At 45.4% G+C, this 22715-nt stretch overlaps 1 protein-coding gene across 1 annotated transcript; it reads left to right on the forward strand.

The window, feature by feature from the left end:
- The first annotated feature begins 850 nt into the window (after positions 1-850).
- Positions 851-17868, forward strand: LOC123288365 (glutathione S-transferase A1-like). The gene is made up of 7 exons (XM_044776866.2): positions 851-1006; positions 7997-8109; positions 11090-11141; positions 12120-12252; positions 14159-14300; positions 16539-16670; positions 17495-17868. Exons 2-7 carry the CDS (start codon positions 8023-8025, stop codon positions 17615-17617), a joined length of 669 nt encoding a protein of 222 aa, XP_044632801.2. The 5' UTR covers positions 851-1006; positions 7997-8022; the 3' UTR covers positions 17618-17868.
- The last annotated feature ends 4847 nt before the right edge of the window (positions 17869-22715 follow it).

A 22715-nucleotide genomic window follows, 5' to 3' on the forward strand; every position in this document is an offset into this window, starting at 1 on the left:
AGACTGGGTGGCTTAAAGCAACAGAACATGTTCTCTCACACTTCTGGAGACGGGAAATCAAAGTTAAGGCGTCAGTGGGCTGCCATTCCGCCAAAGGCTCTGGGGGAGGCGCCTTCCTGCCTCTCCCAGCTCTAGGGGCTGTCTGCGTTCTTTGCTTCCTTGGCTCTCGGACACATTACTTCAACCTCTGGCTCCATCTTCACCTCGCCTCACCCTCTGTGTCTGGGTCTTCTTGTCTGTTATAAGGATACGGGTTATTGCATTCAGGGCCCCCCAGGGGAATTCAGAATGTTGTCATCTCAACTTCCTTAACTCAATTACATCTGTGAAGACTCTTTTTCCAAGCAAGGTCACACTCACAGGTTCCCCTTATGGGGACATGGACCTATCTTTCTAGGGGCCCACCACACCACCAACTACAGGGTGTGGAGGATAAAAATTGTTGGCAATTGCTGAAGCAGGGGATCGATACATTGGATTTTTTCCCCTACAACATTTAGGACTAAAAAATTATTTACTATTTATCTGAAATTCACATTTAATCGGTTGTCCTGTGTTTTATCCGTGACCCCATATAAAAGCATTCCAGAACTCCCCTTGCCCCTTGCTGACGTCAGCTCCTACTCTGCTCATGGCAGAGGTTTCTCATCTGCCTCCGTCCTTGCACCCAATTCATGAGAACCTCACAGTAAGTTTCTTCAAAAAGCCATGCCCCACTGACAGGCAGAGAGAGTCCAAACATCCTGAAAATGTTTGTTTCATCCTTCAATTGTCAACCTTGAAAAGGAAAGTTTTAACAAATTATTTTGTGATAAGAAGATGACTTGCCAGTTTTCTTCTAAACTAGCTTGGAGCTTCAGGCCCTGAACTCTGTAGGAGGGGCTTTTCCTTTCCTGGACTCCCCCTGCGTCAGAGGGAGGAGTTACTCCATTACAAAACCAGCTTGTCAACAACTGAAGGGTTAGCACTGAGTTGCTGAGCCAAGTGGGAGACAGACTTTAAGAAGGTGAGTGCTGATTTTATGAATCTTCACACCCTGCCTCACATCCTGACATCTAGGTCACCACAAAAATGTACCCTGAGCATAAGAACAACCTCTTTTAGACTCACGTCGTGCCTTCTTGGTGTGCTTAGGGGTGAGTTCAAGAGTTATTTATGCAATTGCTGTTTGATGCATCTTTACAGAAAAGTAACAATACAGAATTTCAAAAACTAGGGCATGAGAACTTAAATATGAAAAAAATTAAAGACAGGAGGAGAAAAAAAGTGATAGCATTTAACAATTTGAAAATATGACCCGTGCAAGAGAGAGTGAGGGTGTTTAGGGGGAAGTTACTTTCTGTACAGAAGTAGTCGACACGCAACAGTTGTGAAGTGTGACACTGTAATACTCTCCGTGGAAATTCAGGCTGAATATTAGTTATAAGAGGAATAAATTAGTCCCGATGTCAGCACAACAGCATGTTAATTCTGTCTCTGCTGGAATTAACTTGCTGGGAAGTCTCATTCTCTCTTTGGGGTTCAACCAATTCATGGCAAACTCTAAAAGTGGCTGGAACAGGGTTTCCCAACTTTGGGAATATTGACATTTTGGGTTGGGTAATCCTTTCTTGAGGGGAGCTGTGCTGTTCGATTTCTTTTTTAGTTTTCTTCTTAGTTAAAAAGTATTTATTATAGGGTCTGGTCCAGTGGCGTAGTGGTTAAGTTTGCATGCTTTGGTGGCCTGAGTTTCGCTGGTTCAGATCCTGGGAGCACACCTTGTACCGCTCATCAAGCCATGTGGTGGCAGGCATGCCACATATAAAATAGAGGAAGATGGGCAAGGATGTTAGCTCAGGGCCAATCTCCCTCCACAAAAAGAGGAGTATCGGTGGTGGATGTTAGCTCACGGCTAATCTTCCTCAAAAAAAAGAAAAATTATTTATTATAGAAATACACACTAAATTAGTTTTAAGGAATGCACTTAAGAATAGTGTTAACATATATATTTTCTCATTTACAAACTTTACACCATTAACACATCCACAACGATGGTTTATTTTATACTTATAAGAAATCTTCATTGCATCAACACTACTCCCACTCTCACCTTTTATTTTCCTTTCACTCTGTCCTTGTAGAAAGAACACAGTGTGAAGGTCAAGTTCCATCCCAGTGCTGGTGGCAGCTGGAGAGTCCAATGAGAGTTACACAAGGATAGAGAAGAATTATTCTATTGTTCGAAAATATACTTTTCAAAAAACCTTTATCCTAGGGAGCTGACACATTGCAGGAGCCAATCACACTCCACCACAAGGTAGTTCCAACTAAATATCCAATCAGTGTGTCTGTTAGGATGACATGGTGGGTGACAAATGAGCTGGGTAACATGCAGAAGGACCCAGGGTGGGTAACAAGCATTCAGATGCACATCGAGGCATCGCCCCACTCCACATCAGAGGCACCTCTGCTCTCGACCCCAAGGATATAGCACCCTTCCTCCTGGCTTTGACAACCAAAAATGTCTCCAGAGATTGCCAAGTGTCCTCCGGAGCCAGAGGGACAAAATCACCCCTTGTTAATAGTCCCTGGATGACATGACCTCTCATACTTCCCAGCTCAGGAAGTCTCGATGGCAAAACTAGATAATCACAGGGGCATAGAATGAATTTATAAAAGCACAGGAATCCTCCTAGCTAGAATGCAAGAGTCATTCAGATCAAAACATAAGAGTCAACCACACTCTGTTATAAGTATTAATATTGGGGGGAAAACGTAGAGTCTCACACAAGAGAGAGAGAGAGATTCTTGGAGATAACGTGAAAGTCCGGGAGCAGTCCGAACATGAGAGAACCCACAGGGAAAGCTCTAGGACCTATGGGAGAAGGTACAGCAATGGCGATGAGGGAAAGCGCCAGGCAAGGTTCTCTGGAGAGCAAGTGTGGCAGGGATGAGGCGGGGCCTCCTGTGCAGGGGAGGAAGGCAGCCCCGTGGGGAGAGAGGAGGGAGCTGCGACCGGATTCTGCCCAGGAGGAGGGAGCGTCCTGCGCAGATGCAGAAGCCCCTCAGCTGTGTCCCCTGGCAGCCTCCTCACCTTGCTCTGACTTGCTTGGCTGTGAGAATCGTGACTGTTGGTTGGAACCACCCAAAGTGAAGTCCCTGCTGGGCCCTTTGTGCTCTGTCAGTTGTCCACAAACCTGCTTTACTGACCAGACTTAAAGCCCTTTAGGTCAGGGACCAGATCAGGCTGGATCTTGTCCCCGACCAGCCCTCGTTTCTCAGCATGCAAAACTGCTCAGGGAGTGTTGGCTGAGGGAGTTTGAAGGAAATATTTTATTTTTAATTTTTAGTGGGAAATCTTCACCCTGAGCTAACATCTGTTGCCAATCTTCCTCTCTCTCTCTTTTTTCTCTCCCCAAAGCCCATAAATCTATATTCTATATTCCAGCACATAAATCTATATTCTAATTGTAAGTCCTTCCAGTTCTTCTATGTGAGTCTGCGAGATAGCATGGCTACTGACATACGAGTGGTGTGGTTCCGCACCAAGAAAGCATTCAAGCCACCTGAGCTAAGTGTCCAACTTTAACTGCTAGGCCATCAGGGCTGGCTCTGAAGGAAACTTTTTAAAAGAATGAAACACTTCAACACGTAAACCAGAAACAAGTGTCAGAGAAGGATCAGTGGAATGTGTGCGTTTCCAGGTAAGCAAGAGGACGTGGAGAGACGTGATCAGTTCATCAAGTGTAGACAGGGAGACCTGCCCGAGCACTGAGAACAGCTGGAGAGACAAGCAGTGGGTCCCAGATTCCAATGGCTGGAACCCATGCTCAGGGGGCCTGGGCACAGGACAGAGTCCATAGTGCCCGGATCAGGGAGGGAGAGGCAGCGGGGCTGGCCTGGGGAGAGAGGCACGTGGGGTGCAGGGTTCAGGGGCAGAACCAGGGATCTGCTGCATTTGGGGCTATGCAAGCCTGTGTTTAATGACCTGCCAGAACCCGGAACCTTCCTCAAAAATTTCCTGCAATCCAGGTTAAGCAATGAGTGAAGATCACTAATCTTTCTCCATGAGCTAAATACAAAGAGCCTTTTTATGACATTTGAGAAAAAGTCTGGACATATATATATATTTTTTACTATATCAAGTCTTATTCCTATGGGAGTTCTATCTGTCAAGAGATAGATAGATAGACAGATAGATAGATTGACAGACAGACTGACAGACAGACAGAAGAAAGAAGACACCTGTGCTCCCTGGTGTGTTCAACTCACTCATCTCCCAGGACCTGGGAGAAGGAGGGAATTTGCATTTGCTGATCCCTATGATCATAGGGATCCCTATGATCCCTATGAATTTTTCTGTACATTATCTCATTTAACTCTCTACAGCCCTCAAAAGTAGAGAGAACTCTATTTTATGAAGAGAAAATTGTGGTGCAGACATGACACACCCTGCCGGGGTCTCTGTTCCTCGTGAGGAAAGGAGCTGGGCTTTGGCTCCAGTCTTCCTTCTCTCTGCTAAGAAGCGCTGTAATCAGGACCTCCCCCAGCATCACTCCTTTAGTTTACCCCTGGAATTATCATGCACATATGCATTTGAGGAACATAAGCCCTCCCGCCTATTAAGGTTAATGTAGTTATTCTAGTCCTCACCGTACTCACAGTAGTGTTTTAGGAAGTCAAAGTAAAGCGAGGCACACAATTATCAATGTTTCTTCTTATCAGGCCCCTAAAATCAGCTGACAGAGAGGAACTCACGAATTCCGTGTTTCCCTCTCATCCTCCCTTCAACCACTAGTTGGTGATGGAACAGGAGTCTCAGAGAGAAGCCTAGAGAGAGCCTAAGTTTCACTCGGGGAAGTCAAACCTGACATCACATGGCCTGACATTCGAGGACGAATGCTTGAGCCCAGGGAAGCTGCTGTGTGTCTGTGACTCCAGTTTCCTCATTTTTAAAATAGGACATTAGAAGCAATTTCCTGGGTTGTTGTTGAGGGCAGACACACTTGCTGGACATCGATTGTCAATCAGGAACATATGTGTGTGACCTTTTGCAAAACATCAACTCTCTCTAGTTCTCATTTTCTGTTAACCCGCAAAGCTTTAGGATATGATGAACTTTGCCCCAGTCTTGACCAGGCCTTTGGAAATCTCTTAGTGGGAGGTGAACAAGGGGCCTTAAGGAAGAGAATTATGGTAAAATATTATCTAAAATAAGATTCCTTTCCCTTCTAACTTGATCCTCAGTCACAGGGAAGGGAGCTGAGTGTGAGGTGTGAGTCACTTGGCTCTGTGACCTTTAGGCCACAGCAAACACACCTCCCACCATAGTGCCAGCTTTAGTCTCCTGTTCATTCTGCTCCTCATAGCACCTCCATTTCCCTTGATAGGAAAATACAAACTCCACTATCTCCAATTACGAGACAGACGAGTTGATTAAGTATGTTTCCAAAGGATTTTTTACTTCTAAAGGTTAGGCTTTTGAGTCCTTCATTAAAGATGTGGATATTGAAAACATTGTGTTATCTAAAATTCAAGTCACACGCACTTACTCAGAGAAATATCCACTGAGTAAAGAGAAGTATATTTTTGTCCCAAACTCCACAACAATACAATTTTGCAAGAAGAATTTTAATGTGTTCTAAACAGAGCGTGAGATTGGCAGAGAAAATGCAGGTGTTCCTCCCTAAGTCCTGGCTTTGGGACTGCTGCTTGGAACGAGTCCTGCGTGTTTCTGTTGCCGCACCAGGTTCATTGTTGGTGCCACGTGGAAAGCCCAACACTGAGATGACCAATTTGCAGCGGAAAGAGAGTTTAATGACAAGGCAGCCATGTAGGAAGCGAAAACATGAGCCTCAAATCTGCTTCCCCAAAAATAGGGACTCAGGGATGTTTATGGGATGGGGGCAAGGTGGTCTGAAGTGTGGAGAGAGGTGATTGGAGGGGAGGAGAGGTGAGGCAATTGATGATCTGTGCAAGTGTAGTCAGACTCCATGCCTCTTCATATGACCCATGCTCACAAAATGGCAGTGTGAGCATGATATGAGGGTGGAGTTTTTAGCCTCTTGAACTCAAAATGTCACCTATCAGACATCTGTGCATGCCCAGTTGATATGTTGGTGGTATCAGCTAGCCTGGAGGGGAAAAAGGGCTCTAATTCCTGAGAAATAGCTCAAATACCAATCACCATGGTGACCCAGGCTCCAGGAAGATGGTATCTACAGGAGCCTAGTGGGAGTCAGATAGCATAAGGCCTAAGCAGCGTAGTTAACAATGGGTGGGTTAAACAGCTGAAAGCTAGAGTCAGTAACTGTAAGAAGGAAAAAACCTTTAGTTCCTAGCTACTTCATCATCAATGGCTAAATGTTTGCCAGTTTCACTTGCATTCACTCCCATGAGAGAACCAGCCATGTCCACTGTTGGAGCCGCTGAGCTTCAGTCTCTGGTCCCCTGCTGTGTCGACTACCCACGCAGCCTGGGATGGAACAAGGGCTTTCAGAGTTTGCTGACTGGACACAACCTGTGTCTCTCTTACCATCTGTTGGCCAAATGAGTGTGCACACATCCACGCATGCAACACACTTATGACTGAATGTAAAACTCCTGAAATGATGCTCCCCTTGTCTGCATATGGTATACTTGGATAGTGTCTACTGTCTTGTATTTTGTTTTAAAAGTTGGTGGATTTCACAATCCACTGAAGGATGATCATGTGTATTTTGAAAAATCCCAGTACAGAAAATGAGTCCTAGACTTTGGTTTCACGTAGAAGTGGGTTTGAATCCCAGGACCACCACCTACATTGGGCAAGTTACTCTAGAAACCTCCGTCTCCCCAGCTGTGAAGTGAGAGTAATAAGAGATTCCACCTCAGGAGATTTTTGTAGGATTAAATGACGGCAAATTAGTGAGCATCCACTGTATGACAGACAGTGAACAAATGTCCACTCCATATACTGAAAAGTTAATGCAGTAACTTCTGTTTCTATATATTATAAAATGCGCCAAGTAGAGGTAGAAAGTAGCATTCCATGAAAAGCAAGGAATCAGCATCCTGCATCTGTGCAAAGGATTAGGATCTTTTGAGCCACAGTTCAGCGACTCTGAGCCCCAATTCCAGCTCTGGAACAAATGAAGCCTTAACACTGCTCCCTCTGCCTCCTCGCTGTCAGGGAAGCACTATGGTTCAAGGCCCTCACAGGCTCCCAGGGCCTGCATCTGTGTCGGTTCCCACCCTGCCCTCCCTTTACTCCTGGGCTGGATTTCCACATCTAACACTAGCTGAAGTGTGACTGTGGATGTGACATTTAATGTCTAAGCCGTGGTCTCGATAACTATAAAATGGATAAAATAACAACTATTTCATGGGGTTGTTAGGAGATTAAAGATGTGATGTATCCAGGATCTGGCCCCGTGGCATAGTAGTTAAGTTCGGCACGCTCTGCATTAGTATTCTGGATTCACAGGTTTGCATCTTGAGCGCAGACCTGCACCACTCCTTGGCCATGCTGTGGTGGCCACCCACATACAAAACAGAGGAAGATTGGCACAGATGTTTTCACAGGGGTAATCTTCATCAAGCCAAAAAAAAGAGGAAGATTGGCACCTGATGTAAGCTCAGGGTAAATCTTCCTCAGGAAAAAAAAAAGATAAAATATATGCAAAGGAGTTAGCATTCCATCAGGATTGTTAAGAGGAGATGTTCAATAAATAGTAGTTCTCTAATGCTTCTCCCTCCCCCTAAAATCAAGCACACATCCTTACCACAGACTCTCACCTATTAGGCGGCTAAGCCCACCAGATTTTACCCAGTGGACACTGGAGAATGGTTTGATGCAGTTTCCTGGGCTCGGCTCCTGAGGGTGAGAAGTTGGGCCAAGGAAGGCATTCCAGGGACTCTCCAAGTCTGCCAGGAAGGAGGCAGACCCTTCCTCAGCATTGTTGGTGCTGTTAACCACGGATCTTAAAGTGCAGTTTTGTTTCTGTTGTTTCATTCATTCATTCCTTCATTGATTCAGGTGGAGAGAGCCCAGGAGACTGCATCATGGCAGCGAAGCCCATGCTTCACTACTTCAATGGACGAGGCCGGATGGAGCCGATCCGGTGGCTCCTGGCTGCCGCTGGAGTCGAGGTCGGTTCTGAGTTTGGTCGTCTTCAGTTGGATCTAGAAGTGACTATCGAAGTCCTTCCTCCCATGAGCTAGGAGACTATTCTCTCTAAACCATCTCTTTTCTCAAGAGTTATGCATTGAGAAAAAATACAGCAATTAAGAGATGAACAGATTTGACCTAACATAAAATTACAATTTCTTGTCATCAAACAGCATAAACAATTAAAGTAAATTTAAGAAGCTCACCACAATGTGTGGAATTTATTTGGATTTGGATAGAAACAAAGTGTAAAATATCATTTATGACATTTATTCAATAATTAGAAACATGAACATGAACAAATAGTAGATAATATTAAAGAATTATCTTTGATGCTTTAGGTGTGATAATGTACTGTGCTTGTTGTTTAAGTAGTTCTTTTATTTTGAAGATGTACATTGAAATGTTTAAAAATGAAATATATGATGTTTCTATTTTTCAAATTACTACAAGAGAGGAAGAGTCGTGGGCATACAGATGACAGGAGTCTGGCTTGAGTTGGTTATTATGGGACTGGATGAAGGGTACACGGAGCAGCATTATACTTTCCTGTTTATTTTTATACATGCTAGAAATTTCCACAATAAAATGAGAAAAATTAAGTAAAACACAATAAAAGCTAAGATAGAGCCAGAAATATGGGAGGAGTGAATTGTAAGTAACCACCTGTGAAAGAGTAATACACTCACTCAGCAGTGATTTTGTTCAGCACCTTCAAGCGCCAGGTGCAGAGAAACAGATGAACAAGGGCCCTGTCCTCAGGCAGCTTACATTCTATTGAGGTTGCACACAAGTAAGGAGTTGAGTAAAAGGAGGAGAGAGCATCTAGGAGGACACCCAAGCATTTACAGTGCCAAAATGCCATAGTCCCAGTGGAAAGCTGGTAGGTTTTCCCGGGACTCTGTTGAGTGCTGCCCTCTGGAGGTGTCACTGTGAAAAACATTTCTCAGTCCAGATCACACAGACCAGCAAGTCTGGGAGGGTTTTCCTGGGGAGGAGTCACGGACGAGCTCAGGAGATCTTGTACCTCATGTGGGAGCAGAAGAGGAGGGATCCAGGTGAGGTGGCATCCTGTGACAGGAACCTCTACTGTGCTGCCTCCAGGGTCAGCTGTGGGGTTCAGGGATGTGTAGAGCCCCTGGCAGGATGACTTCAGCACAGGAGGGGGAAGTAGAGGAGATGCTGAGCGCATCCCAGGCTTCCTCTTCTGCATCAGCTTGACTGACAAGAGGGGTGCGGCAGGACTTACCAGAGGCTCTCGGTCATGGCTTCTAGGTTCCCTGTGCCCAAAGCCTGGTCCTCACCATCCCATCCGTCTCCATTAGCCTCACAAACGTCATCTCACCAGGCAACCCATCCCACCTTGGCCCCCCTCCCTAGATGAGCAACCACCATCCCTTATGTTTGTCTGGAACTGGGTGCTTTAGGAGTTGCTGCACCCCCACCTCACTATCTCTATAGTCTGACTCTGTGGAGCCATGTGGATCCACAATAAATGCTTCCACTGGACAAGTTAGAATTCCCCAGATTCCCAAGCTTTTCACCATCAAGAACCCTTTAAACCATAGCAGCCACTGCAAACAGCACTACTAGTTATACTTGGTGTGTGTGGCCCGGGACCGGTAATCTGTATTTTAACCCAACATATTCCACATAAGAAAATGTTCTCCCTGCATTTGATAGAGGAGGAAACTGAGACCTGGAGATGCTAAGTGCCTGTGCCCCGATCACACAGCTACCGTGAGGCAGACGCAAGACTGGAACCAAATTGCATCAACGCTGAGATCCATTTTCTTGACATTGGTCTCTTTTGACCTTTGGTTTGGTCGATTCTGGTGATTAAGTAAACTGCATGATCATATACTGACTGATTTTCATATTTGTGTTGAAACCCCACAAGCACTCAGAGCTTCTGGTCAGATGACGGCCTTGCTGCTGGCTGCCCTCCAACCAGAGAGCCTTCTCTCAGGAGAAGGAGAATCTACCCTAAGGTCTAAGTCCTGAATGTAGGTCAACGACAGAGTATAGGTTCACAAATGTGAGGTGGCTTTAAATTTAAAAAAAAAAGGGATAACATGATGAAAGCAACCATCTTTGAAAATCCTGACAACTTCTGTTTATTGAGCACCTTATGTATACATGGTGCTGTTTAAAGGCCTTTGCATACCTTACTGATTTGATGTTCACCAACCTATAACATAGGTGCCATAACTATACCCATATATAGATGAGGATACTGAGACACGAGGAGATTTGGTGACATGTCTAACGTCAAGAGGTAGCACGTGTAAGAAATGATGCTCAAATCCAGGCAGTCATATCAGAAACCAAGGTTTCTTGATTAAAAATCAATTTTTCTAAACTAGTTTGGGAACTCTTTTTCCTTTCTTAAGTTGGGAATCTAACCTAGGGTGTCCCAATTTCCCAGGAGAGGAAATTCTGAATCTTAGAGTTAAAGCTGTGCAGCAACCAGGACTCATTTCATACTAAGCGGGGCCTCGTGGGATGCAGTGATGTCAATGACAGCAGAAGTCACTGGTGACAGCTTCTGGGATGGTCATGGCCCCATGGTTACCCTATACTGGAGGACACACAAGGTCCTGTCGTGATCTCACCTGGAGAGGCAGGCTTTCCTGAGATATTAAAACCCTGTAACTAGGTGAACTTCCCAGTCCCTTCCCTCCGTGACTTCCCCGCAATGACCAGGATCGTCCACAGAGGTGGAAACAAAGTGGAGGTGAATTGAAACCTCAAGAATGAGTCATTACCTGCTGCCACCCATGCTCTTTCCTTGGTGGCTCTAACCTAAATTTCCAGTCACCCTGATCACACTCCCCTATGTAGTCTGACAAGCTCAGAAATCTTCCTCCTCCTTATTATGTGCCGGACATTCAAGTTTAAAACTTTTATAATGCTGTGGAATGAAAGAACAGGAGCTCACTTACTGTTTCTGCTTTCCAGTTTGAAGAGACATTTATAGACACTCCAGAAGACTTTGAAAAGCTAAAAAATGGTAAGACCAAGTGTCTAAATTCCTCTGATGAGAGGATCTAGTCGAAGTCACGTGTTGAGATTTAACCGCAGGCAATGCCTATGTGTGTGTATGCTGGGAGTTGGGGCCCAAAGAGAGGGAGAGAAGTGCTTCAAATGTATGGGGTGGGGCTCCCTGAGCAGCTTTGGTAACTCTCTCGGGACCAGGAAGGGCTGAAACTCTCTGAGTATTTGCTACAGGACCAACCTCGGTGTCCCGTGGATCCCTCTCATTGCTTTCTTCTGCTCTTCTGCACCATGACTGAGCTGTATCAGCTCAGGATCCCACAGCCTCCCAGAAAGGACAGCAAACACATGCAATAGAGGGAAAGAGGAGAAACAGGCCCAGCAGTTGCCTAGAATTCTCTCCCTGACGGGTTGGAAAAAGTGAAGTCCTAACCGTATTATAGACTCAGATCACAAGATGGTCTTGAGATAGTTGGAATGCCAGGTAAGTCAGTGAGGAGAGAGAGAAAGAGGGAGGCCAGCAGGACTGGGTGGGGAAAACAGGGGCCCCCACCAACACTATCCAATGGTGGAACAAATCACCCTCCATAGAAATCTCACTTACTACTGGCCTTAATGGCAGCTGCACCATAGACTTGTTCTCGGAACGTCCCACCTGAAATAGCAAATGCCTGGTGGTCTTGTTGCAGCTTTTCCCAACTTCTTCCTCAAATATCCATGAAGAGAAATCGAGCACAAGAAATACAGGGACCTACCAAGTATGTGGATGGGGAATAAAACCATAAATGAAATAACAGGTTAAAAAGTGAAGGGAAGCTTGATAGGCAAAAGAAGGATTGTAGAAAGCTCACAACAACTGCTCTTCTGTTAAAGTGTTACGCAGTAATTTCACTTCCATTTTATATTGCTGGTATTTCAACAAATAGCTTTTCATCTTCAAAGAATGAGATCCATAAAGCATTTCACTCTACTTTTCCTGTTCTTCTTTTGAAAGATGGGAGTTTGATGTTCCAGCAGGTGCCAATGGTGGAAATTGATGGGATGAAGCTGGTGCAGAGCAGAGCCATTCTCAACTACATCGCCGCCAAACACAACCTCTATGGGGGAGACACCAAGGAGAGAGCCCTGTACGGTATTTTTCCTGCTGTTTTGTCAAGAATTAATAGGAACAATTTAGGTCCTTCCCTGGAGGACCCAGACCGTGTTGGGGGATCATGACCACCAGCAGTGTGGCTATGGTGGTGTCGACTGAGGTGCAGTCCAGCAGAGACCTCAGAGGATGAGGGACAGGAAACCCGCAGTGGACTCAAGCCCGTGGGATGATAGAAGAGGATGCGGCCCACGGAGAGGGCACAGTGACAGAGGTCTGCAAACCATGATGAACTGAGAAGCCAGGAGGATGGTGGAGTCATGACTCCAGGTGCTCAGGACTTTAGGAGCTGGACACCAGCCCACAGCCAGAGATGAGGGACAAAGTGTCTGAGGGTGTAGACGATAAGGCTGGGGAGTGAAGGAGCCTATTCTCAAACCTGGAATTTACCAGAATGATGACCAGGACCCTAAATTATGACCCAGTTATATGAATGGGCCATTTGACAAGGATTAGAAACGTTGAGCCCAAGATGCTAGGGTTACATTGAGCATTTTGATACAGGGATGAAGCAGCAGATTTATTCAATACAACCTTATCTGGGCAGTCTCTTCCCTGTTGTGATGGGAACACATGATTAAAATTAAAACCGTGTAAGGAACTGTAGCAGTTACTCAAAAGTTAAACATAGTGTTACCATATGACGCAGGAATTCCACTACTTGGTATGTACCCCAGAGAATCGAAAATCCATACACACTAAGACCTGTAGAAAATGTTCATAATGGTGTTGTTCATAATCTTCAAAAGTGGAAACAGACCATTGTCCATTAAGTGATGAACGGATGAATAAAGTGTGGTCTATCCACGCAATGGAGTAGTATTTTTCCATGAAAAGAAATGACATCCTGATGCAGGCTGCAACATGGATGGATCTTGACAACATTCTGTCACATAAAAGGAACCAGAGACAAACAGCACATATTCCATGATTTCCTTTGCATGAAACATCCAGAACATTCACGTCGACAGAAACAGAAAGTGGTTGAGTGGTTGCCTAGGGCTAGATGGAGGGAAGAGTTTTGAATGCCTGCGAAATCACACAGCAGCTCCTCGGGAGAGATGAAAATAGTCTGGAATTAGAGTGTGGTGGTGGTACAGAATTCTTCGGCTTTACTAAAAATCACAAAATTGTGCACTTGAAAAGGATGACATTATGGTAGGTGAATTATATGTCAACAAAGCTTTTATTTTTAAAAACCTCTCGCAGGAAGCTTCATTTGGAACACACAAAGCATATCACCTCGCTTATGCTCTGGTGGGAACTGAATGAAGAATTGCACCATTTCAGGGGATACTTTAGGTTTGTTCTTGAGAAATGCAAACATGGGCAGCATTAGGCAGCAGTACCTGGAGAGGGCTGTGAACCATGTTCTATGGAAATCATTGGAGGAGCTGCTAACATTGGGCATTGTGTGGGCCTGGGTGGTGTAACAGGATAAGAAGCAGAGGGACATGGCTGAGACAGCAATGCCAGGACTCCCTGTGGAGGTGACTTAGGTGGCAGGTCTTTGGCCGTGTGAATCACACTGAGTTTGTGCACACAAGAAACCGACCAGAGCTGGCAAACCCTAGCTAGGGTCTCAGTGGTCACCTGCAGTGATTCCACCAATGTCTCTCATGCCTGTGACTCGGGGCAGGTCACCGATGCTCTGTCCTTATGTTTTGTCTTGCGTATACCAAAAATTTTAGACATATATCTACCTTGAAAGGTTGTTCTAAAATGAAAGGTGAAAGTTAAGAAAAAATCATGGGTGGATGACTGGCCTACGAAAATGCAGGTGGATTCCTCTGCCACCTCCTGGTGCCCCATTCCTTTATATTTTTAAACTATTAAACCAAAAGTAGAAGAGATTTGACACTTTGTTCATTTTTGTCTTTCAGGATTGATATGTACATAGAAGGTGTGGCAGATTTGAATGAAATGATCCTGCTTTTACCCATAACCCCACCTGCTGAAAAAGATGCTAAGATTACGCTCATCAAAGACAGAACAACAAATCGTTATTTGCCTGCGTTTGAAAAAGTGAGTTGGCTGTTCAGCATCTTGGGGGCACTGAGATTAGAGGAGAAAGAAGAGAACTGGGCATTCCTGGGACAAGGACCTTCACTCCCAGTCAACCTTCCTGAATCCTAGTTAATGGAGCATCCTGACTCTCAAGGCATTTTATAACAATCCACTGTGAGGAAGAATTGTAGCAGTTCTAGCCAAGTTATAATTGCTAGCAAAATTTCAATTTACTAGGACTCAATCTAGAATTCTCTCTTCAGCGGAAATTTGGGGTCATAGAGCTTGGGCTGTGCAAGGTTCTGAGAGCCATGCTAGAGATTGGAACAGATCTTGCAGAACACCATAGAGGGGCTTAACTCCAAGAGGAACACGATGAAAGCAATACATCAGAACATATTCTGTGGCCAGCTCCCATAGCCCAGCATTTAAGTTCAGGGCACTCCACAGGGGCCTGGGTTTGGTTCTCAGGTGTGGACCTACACCACTCTGTTAGCACCATGCTGTGCTGGTGGCCCGCATACTAAAAAATAGAGGAATATTGGCATAGATGTGAACTCAGGGATAACCTACCTCAGCAAGAAGAAAATATTCTGGTATCACGTGTAGGGAGACATGAGACCAGCTGCCCATCAGGAGAATGTGGTGGAATTTCAGGGAATGAACGAGATGTATCAAAACAGATGGGGGTCATGGATAAAGAAGAAGAGAGAGATGAAAGGATGTTAAGGGAAAAGAATCTACAAATTTGGGAGCACAGCTAGTAGATTTTTGAGAAAAGTCATGCAAAGTTCCATCATTAGCATAGTACCTGTGCTAGTGGATATTTCTCTTTGAAGGTCAAGGAGGACATTTCAAGACCACAACTACCTGAAATCATGCTAAATAGAAATCAGGAACCAAAACTTGATTGTAAGAGATACAGGAGCCTTACATGTAAATAGAAGGATTGATCTCGCCATCCCCATCATTATAGAGCATGAAATCATTCTTTCATTCATTCAACAAGTGTGCACTCAGTGCTAGTGTGTCAGCTCCTGTTCACGCCGGGAACAGTGTAGCACTAACCATGAAGTCCACTCTCCTGGCCCTTGTGGTGCTGAGAGTTCAGCACATTCACAGGTGACAAGCTCCTCAGTCACTGCAGTTTGAGGACATCTGTCCTCTGAGATCAAAGAGCTCTGTGATGACATAACTGAAAGATACACATTACAAATTGGCATTTCATGCTTCATTATATTATTTGTTTTTATCCATACTTCTATGAGCATACATATTCTGGAAGGGTCTTTGCCAAATTCTTATGATCTTTAGTTGGTGGTGCCATGTGTGTTTTTTCCCTTTTTTGTCTGTGATTTCCGTATCTCTGCATATTTTTCATAAATATCACATTTTTTCTACAATATTTTATTATGAATTATTCAAAGATACATAACAGTTGAAATACAGGTACAATGAACTCGTATATAGCCATCACCTATATTGAAAAAATTAGCCTTTTTTTATGATGTTTGCTTAATCATATGTGTCCCCATCCTCCTCTCCTCCAATCAAGTACATTATTTTTTGCTGCATTTTAAAGCAGGTGCAGACATCAGTGCAGTCACGGCTGGACTCTTCAGCAGGCAAATTAGAACATATTCCACCAATGTTGTTGACAGACACAGGTCGGGTAGGAGTCAGAGCCAGTGTTGTAAGGGGATGGTGAGTTCAAGGTGACCCAGGGTTATTTCAGGTCCCAGAGAGACAGACCGGGAAATGAGGAGAGCAGACGAGAGGAGAAATGTAGACTCTGAAATAGTCTGCTCAGGACTGAGGAAGGATGTCATGAAGGTGGAGTGTTTGCCCAAGGGCGAGAGGAGAAAGAAAAATGGAGAGAGAGAGAGAGACTGAGAGATACAGAAGAAGAGTCATGTCCTGATGTTTCAGGGCTGCACAGTGTAGGGTGTGAGACTGAAAGAATCAAGGCACAGAGGTGCTAAGCCCTTAACCCAGTGGAAGATGCTGGTAGGGAGCCCCAGTGATGTGGGAAGGAGGAAAGGAAATGGTATCCTAGGCTTCACTGAGTAGTGAGGGAAGAACAGCAGAGCCCACTCCTCCCGCTGTGTCAGTGATTCAGGGCTGGTGGAGAAGGTCTGAAGCTCCACTCCACCCAGTGAGGCAGCAGAGGAGGGAGAGCGGGCTGGAGAGAGCTGGGAGGAGCAGGGGGCCCAGCCTGACTGTGCCTGTGTTCATGATCCGATTCCAATTTGCCAGGTGTTAAAGAGCCACGGACAAGACTACCTGGTTGGCAACAGGCTGAGCAGGGCTGACATCCACCTGGTGGAACTTCTCTACCTTGTTGAAGAGCTTGACGCCAGCCTTCTGACCAACTTCCCTCTGCTGAAGGTGATCTCTTTCACAGCCCTCAGGACGGAAGGCCCACACCTCCCATCTTGGAATCTAATATTTGGCCTCTAGGGTCCCCACTATTGTGCAGGCCTTTCCTGCCCTCTGGTCTCTAAACTTAGCTTCTAGACCCTGGTGTGAGGCATGAACAAAATCTCCTTTGGCTGAAGAAATCTGAGTGGATTCTGCCCCCAAAAGAATAATTTCTCTTTTACAATGAGGGGGACCCAGCATCAGCACCTCTCTCCCAGGCCTCCATTCCATTCCGGATTCTGTCCTCTTTTCTCTGTGATTCCCTTGACCCAGGAGTGTCCTTCTCCTGCCACACCCGAGTCTGTGAGCAGCTGTCCTCCCCTCGGCTCCTGCTCCTCCTTCCACCCATGTGTTTCTCTCCGCACAGTCTCCCCTCTCTCCTCGTCTCTTTCTCTCGGTGGGCAAATTGGTTTTACCAGCCTCATGGTTTACCTTTTATATTTCCTGTCTTCAGGTCCTGCCCACTTTTCCTAAATCTTTGCTTTTCCTGACTGGAGACTTTATCTGTGCTGATATCGGACAGACACATTACTCTTTGTTGTGTTGCCCAAAAGCCATGAATCCACAGGATGAGTGTGTAGGGAAGAACATAGGGAAGAAAATGCTATTGAGCTGGATTTTCTTGCTGTTATCCTCATGTCTCACCGGGTGTCCGTTCCCAGCCTCAGGCTGATGTCGATGGAGGAGACTCAGGTGGTCCTCGTCTAGGAGGGTCTCAGATTCCCTGGCTTGTGCTAATGACAGGCTTGGTCTTTGGCTCCACTCTGAGGCTGTGCTCTTGTGCATTGCAGGCCCTGAAAGCCAGAATCAGCAACCTGCCCACCGTGAAGAAGTTTCTGCAGCCTGGTGGGGCGAGGAAGCCTCCAGGGGATGAGAAATCTGTAGAAAAGTCAAGGAAGATTTTCAAGTTTTGACAAAGCAGGCCTGGCCCCCAGCATAGGCAGGACCGATCTTCTGAAGTTTTCCGACTGTGAAGTGCTTGTCTTACATGTACACCCTGAGTATTGTGACACTAAGAAAGTAATCCGTTGTTTAAGTGCTAATTTAACAAAAATCCACTATGCAAATTTGGTTGCAAAGCAATCTATTTGTTTTGATCAAACATGAAATTATTTCCTCCTAGGATGTCTCCTGGACTTAAAAATAAATAGAACGAGAAAAAGTTTCATGGACTCTTTGATCTAATCAAAAATTGTCATATAACAGTCATGAAATACCTGGTCAAAAAGAGTGAAGCAGAAATTTTCACCTATATTCTCAGTTACACAAAAATTGTCTTTTCCTTTTGTACTTGCTGTCTTTCTGACATACAACCTAAAAACTTTTTTCTCTCTTTTTATTTTTACAAAACCAGGTAATGAACTTTTTTTCCTGTTCACCTATGGAACTAATCTTTCTTTACATCTAATGTGTGATATACAGTGTCCAGGGAGTGGATAAATGATGACAAGCAAAACAGATAGAGTCTCTGTCCTCATGGGGTTCACTCTAGTGAGAGAAAGAAAAAAATATGTCATTCTAATCCAAAATCATGCGTGCCGTGTCCATCAATTTCCTAGGGTTGCTGTAACAAATGACCACAAATTTAGTGGCTTAAAACACTGGAAATTGATTTTCTCGCAGTTCTGGGGACTCTTCGTGCAAACTCAAGATTGAGCAGGGCCACGCTCTCTCTGAAGCCTCAGGGAAGGATTCATCCTTACCTCTTCCTGGTTTCTCATCCTTGCTGGCAAGCCTTGGCATTTCTTGGCTTGTAGATGCATAAGTCCAATCTCTGCCTCCATTGTCACATGGTGTGCTTCCCGTGTGTGTGTCTCTACCCAAAGTTCCTTCTTCTTATAAAGATACCGGTAATTGGGTTTGGGCCCACCCTGGTACAGTATGACCTCATCTTACCTTGATGACATCTGCAAAGACCCTATTTGCAAATAAAGTCACAGTCATCGGTACCCAGGGTCAGGACTTCAGCATATCCTCTTCTTGGGAGACGCAAGATAATCTGTAGCACCATGCAAGGGGATGAGATAGTGCTAGGCATAACCCTAACCAGGATGCCTTTGCTGGAATCTGTGGGTCAGTCATGGATTCTCAAGGAGGGGAGTTAGGGCTGCCGTGAGCCCTGAAGGAGAGACAAGTGGCAGGTAGGGAAGTGGGCAGAACCTTGATCGGGCAGCAGGGATGGAATCCAGGCAGGAGGTCAGCAGGGTTGATGGCCTTGAGAGAGACTAAACATGGTGTGTTTGAGGAAAGAAGAGTCACTGGGTCTTAGTGGAGCATTAAGCCATAAGGCCGGGAGGAGCACCAAGAAGGTGAGGTCAGAGAACAGAACCCAGAGTGCTCAGGACTTTGAAGACCATGGCAAGGGTTGTGGATTCTGTCCTAAGGAAAATAGGAAGCCACTGAAGTGTAGCCATACACCTGCTTACCAGCCTGATATACAATAGGATAAAATCACATCCTTTAAATATTCATTTTAAGTCACTCAAGCATCCATCTCAGAGCAGCAAGAACATTCTCCTCCCAGGAGTCTCCTTCCCGTGTTAAATCCAACAACCAGGGGCTGACTCCATTCAAGGGGTCACACAGCCCTGAGACATACGGAAAATCCCCCGTCCTCTGTTGCCATCCCTGGTCTGTGCTGCCCTTTCTGCCACTTGGAGCTCCTGTGTCCCATCCACCCTCTGACCTGGGTAGATTCGGTGGAAAGCCTGGCCACGATTAGTCCACTTACACAGCAGCATTCTCATGCCCTGTAGAGGCAGAGGGATGGAAGAGGAGTGTTCCCTCCCTCCTGACACTCAGGCCTGCGATCTAAACTGCAGCCTGAGATATTTATTCATTTCTCCCTGGCATGTCACTGTGCAGGAGCGCCTGAGAGAGAGTCATTTCTAGCTGCAGCCACATACTGAGCCCATAATTTGGGCTCCACCAGGAAATCCAGAATCTATGAGACTGAGCCCAGGGTCCTAGTCTTGACTGCCCATTTTCATAGCTTGAACCTCCCCACAGCTGGGTGTGGTGGAGCAGACAGAGATGTGGGACACATGGTTTGTGTCCTTTATGTCTATGCAGTGTTGGGTCAACTCAGCCCAACCAAGATGTGCCGAGATGTCCTCCCAGGACGTTCCCAGTTCCCTGTATGAGTTTACCTGCTCTCTCTCCAGTTCTAGACTCCTCAAGGGATGGATGAGGAGGGCACACCATTTTTATACATCCCTCCAACAATGTACTCTCATATCCCTGCTCTGGAACGGAAGTTCTTAACCTCATCCCAGTTTATAACATATATTCATAATCCCCTTTTATTATTCTGAAGTGAGTTTCATAAGATTTACCTCATTGTGGCTGGTGCTCTGAATACAAGAAGAAGATGATTTCGCCTTAACTCAGAAAGCGTGGTGAGGAGAGTGTAAGGAAATGCCTGTGTGCAAAGCTGGGGATAGGGTTAAGGCACCCAGAACATGGGGAAGCACCCTGGAGCGAGCCACCGTGGGAGCCCTCTAGCTCCCAGCTCTCAACGAGACAAGGGCAGGGAGCAGTAGAGGGACCAGGGAAGGCGCTGAGAGTCGTAGGTGTAGGAAATGGCCACCCCAACAGAGCTGATGGCCTTCATACAAGAAGGTACCCACGGCCAACCCAAACAGCCCAGAACACACGGACAATTTATAAAAATCACAAATGACTGGAAACTGTCACAATGAATCATGACTGGTTTGCATTATAGCTTTATCCCTTTTTATGCTACACATAGTTTAGTTACAAAACAAAGCCAAATATGCTTTTAATTTTCGATATATGTACTGATTTATGTATTAATTTATATTTGCCATACCAGAGGTTATATACTTTGAATATTGCTCCTGGGTAATCTGTGACATAACCACATAAATATCTTGTGAGAAAATTATTTTCATTTGGTATAGAATCCATACACCATCCACCATTTTCGTAGAAAATTTGCACATGTATCTAAAACTGAATTGAACGTAGATATTAATTCCTCTGAACTACGGGAATTGGGTCACGATTTGAGCCATTACTTGTCAATTATCCAAAATGCTCTTGAAGAGCAGATACTTATTAGAAACATTCTGCCAACCACAGCTGCTTGAACGAAGCAGCCAGGAGTCATAACAACTTTAATTGGTGCTGAGTTTGATTCATCTTGCCTCCAACATCTTTCAGCTTATGCAGTTTCTGAGGGTCAGGGACCTAGGAGCAACTGAACTGGGTGGATCTGGGTCAGGATCTCTCAGAGGGTTGCAGTCGAGCCATCAGCAGGGGCTGCAGTCATCTCAAAGCTCGACTTGGCATGGGGTCCACCTCCAGGACAGCTCACTCACTTGGCTGTTGGCAGAGGCCTCAGTTCCGCTCTGGCTGTTGGCAATAGGTCTCAGTGCCTTATCACATCTGCTTCATCACAGGGCTGCTTGAGTGTCCTCATGACAGAGCAGCGAACCTCCCCAGAGCAAGTGATCCAAGAGAGCGAGACAGAAGCAGCATTGGAAGGCAGACTTCTGATGATAGTGTCACACTGAGGAGATCACGTAGGACAAGAAAGCAGTTGGAGAAGAGAAGGAAAGTGGACAGGGAGCCAGACAAGGAATCTGAGGAGCAGGCCTCAGGAAACTCGGGAGAGACAGGAAAGTGCAGCATCAGGAAGCAGAGGAGCGTGAGGACAGAAGAGTGATCCTTGAATTTGGTAACACAGAGCTGCTGCTGCCCTTGGTGACAGCAATTGTGGTGGAGTAGTGGTTCAGAGCCTGACTAAAGGGGGCTGAGGAGAAACGGGAGGTGAGAAGCAGAGAGAGCAGACACCCACAGCCCTCTTGAAAAGTTTTGCTTCAAAACACTGCGGATGAGTGAGACAGTAGACTTCATCTGAGCTCTAGAAAAGGAGGGAAAGGTTAAGTAGGTTGTGCTCAGTTTCATTTGCAATAAAGAAGACTTTCCCAGGGAGGTCCCGCTGCTCCAGAAAGGATGCCATCTCGTGCTCAGCCAGGGCGTAACTTCTGCCCAGACTAACTCCCTGGAATAGGTTGGGCCTCTTCAGTTCAGAGCAAAGCGTTACTGGAACAGGGAAAGTAAAGTACTTTTTCTTGTAAATTTTAAATCCACTTTAGAGTAAATTGCCAAAGGAACAAGTAAACACTGTTGAGTGACAGGCTGAGGCAGAAAGTTCTCCACACTTCCCCTTAACCCCTTCCAGTTTATTCCAAGTCTCGTCTTACACTCTCATCTCTTTACCTCCATCCATCAGTCCCTCTTTGCAGCTTCCTTTTCCCTTGTCCATTTCTGTGACATAGATGGAGGGATGCATCCACAAGCCAAGGGGTGCTGGTAGCTGGGAGAAGCTGGGAGAGAGGCATGGAACAGATGCTCACTCGGAGCCTCTCGAGTGAACCAACCTTTTCTGTCCTTGGTTTGAGAACTCTGGCCTCCAGAACTGTAAGAGGATAAATTTCTGTGGTTTAAACCATGTGGGTTGTGGTCATTTGTTACAGCGGCCACGGGAAACTCATACAACCACTTTGCAATAAACAGGAATGACTACAATCAACAACATCAATGAATCCTGAAAATAATTATGCTGAGCAGAAGAAACCAGACAAAAACGAGCACTTCTTGTATGGTTGTATTTATATGAAATTCTAGAAAATGCAAACTAGTTCATAGTGAGAAGAAGCCGATTTGTGAGATGGGAAGGGCAGGAGGAAGGCATTCCAACAGGGCTTGAGGACATGGCACGTTCACTATATTGATAGTGGTGGGTCTGTCACAGGCATATACATATGTCAAAATGCATCCAGTTGTATTAAATTGTGTGCACTGTCTTATATGTCTGCTACTCCCAAGTTCAGTAATAAAACTAATAGAGGTGAATAAACTCCACAACTTCATCTCGTAGATAGTCTTTTGGCACAGTTCCTCTGCCCGCCATGCTGTCTTGTCTGCCTCTCTCTCCTCTGCTATGTCTCCTAATAATTACAAACAGACTTAGGCCTCTCCTGT

This window comes from Equus asinus, chromosome 8 (genome assembly GCF_041296235.1).
Source record: "Equus asinus isolate D_3611 breed Donkey chromosome 8, EquAss-T2T_v2, whole genome shotgun sequence".
In the NCBI taxonomy this organism is placed as follows: domain Eukaryota; kingdom Metazoa; phylum Chordata; class Mammalia; order Perissodactyla; family Equidae; genus Equus; species Equus asinus.

Bases quoted from the DNA above. Each gene is read 5' to 3' on its own strand.
- LOC123288365 (XM_044776866.2), top strand. From the start codon at position 8,023: ATGGCAGCGAAGCCCATGCTTCACTACTTCAATGGACGAGGCCGGATG. The intron at 11,142-12,119 runs GTAAGACCAAGT...TTCTTTTGAAAG, and splicing joins CTTTGAAAAGCTAAAAAATG to ATGGGAGTTTGATGTTCCAG. The intron at 12,253-14,158 runs GTACGGTATTTT...TTTGTCTTTCAG, and splicing joins GACACCAAGGAGAGAGCCCT to GATTGATATGTACATAGAAG.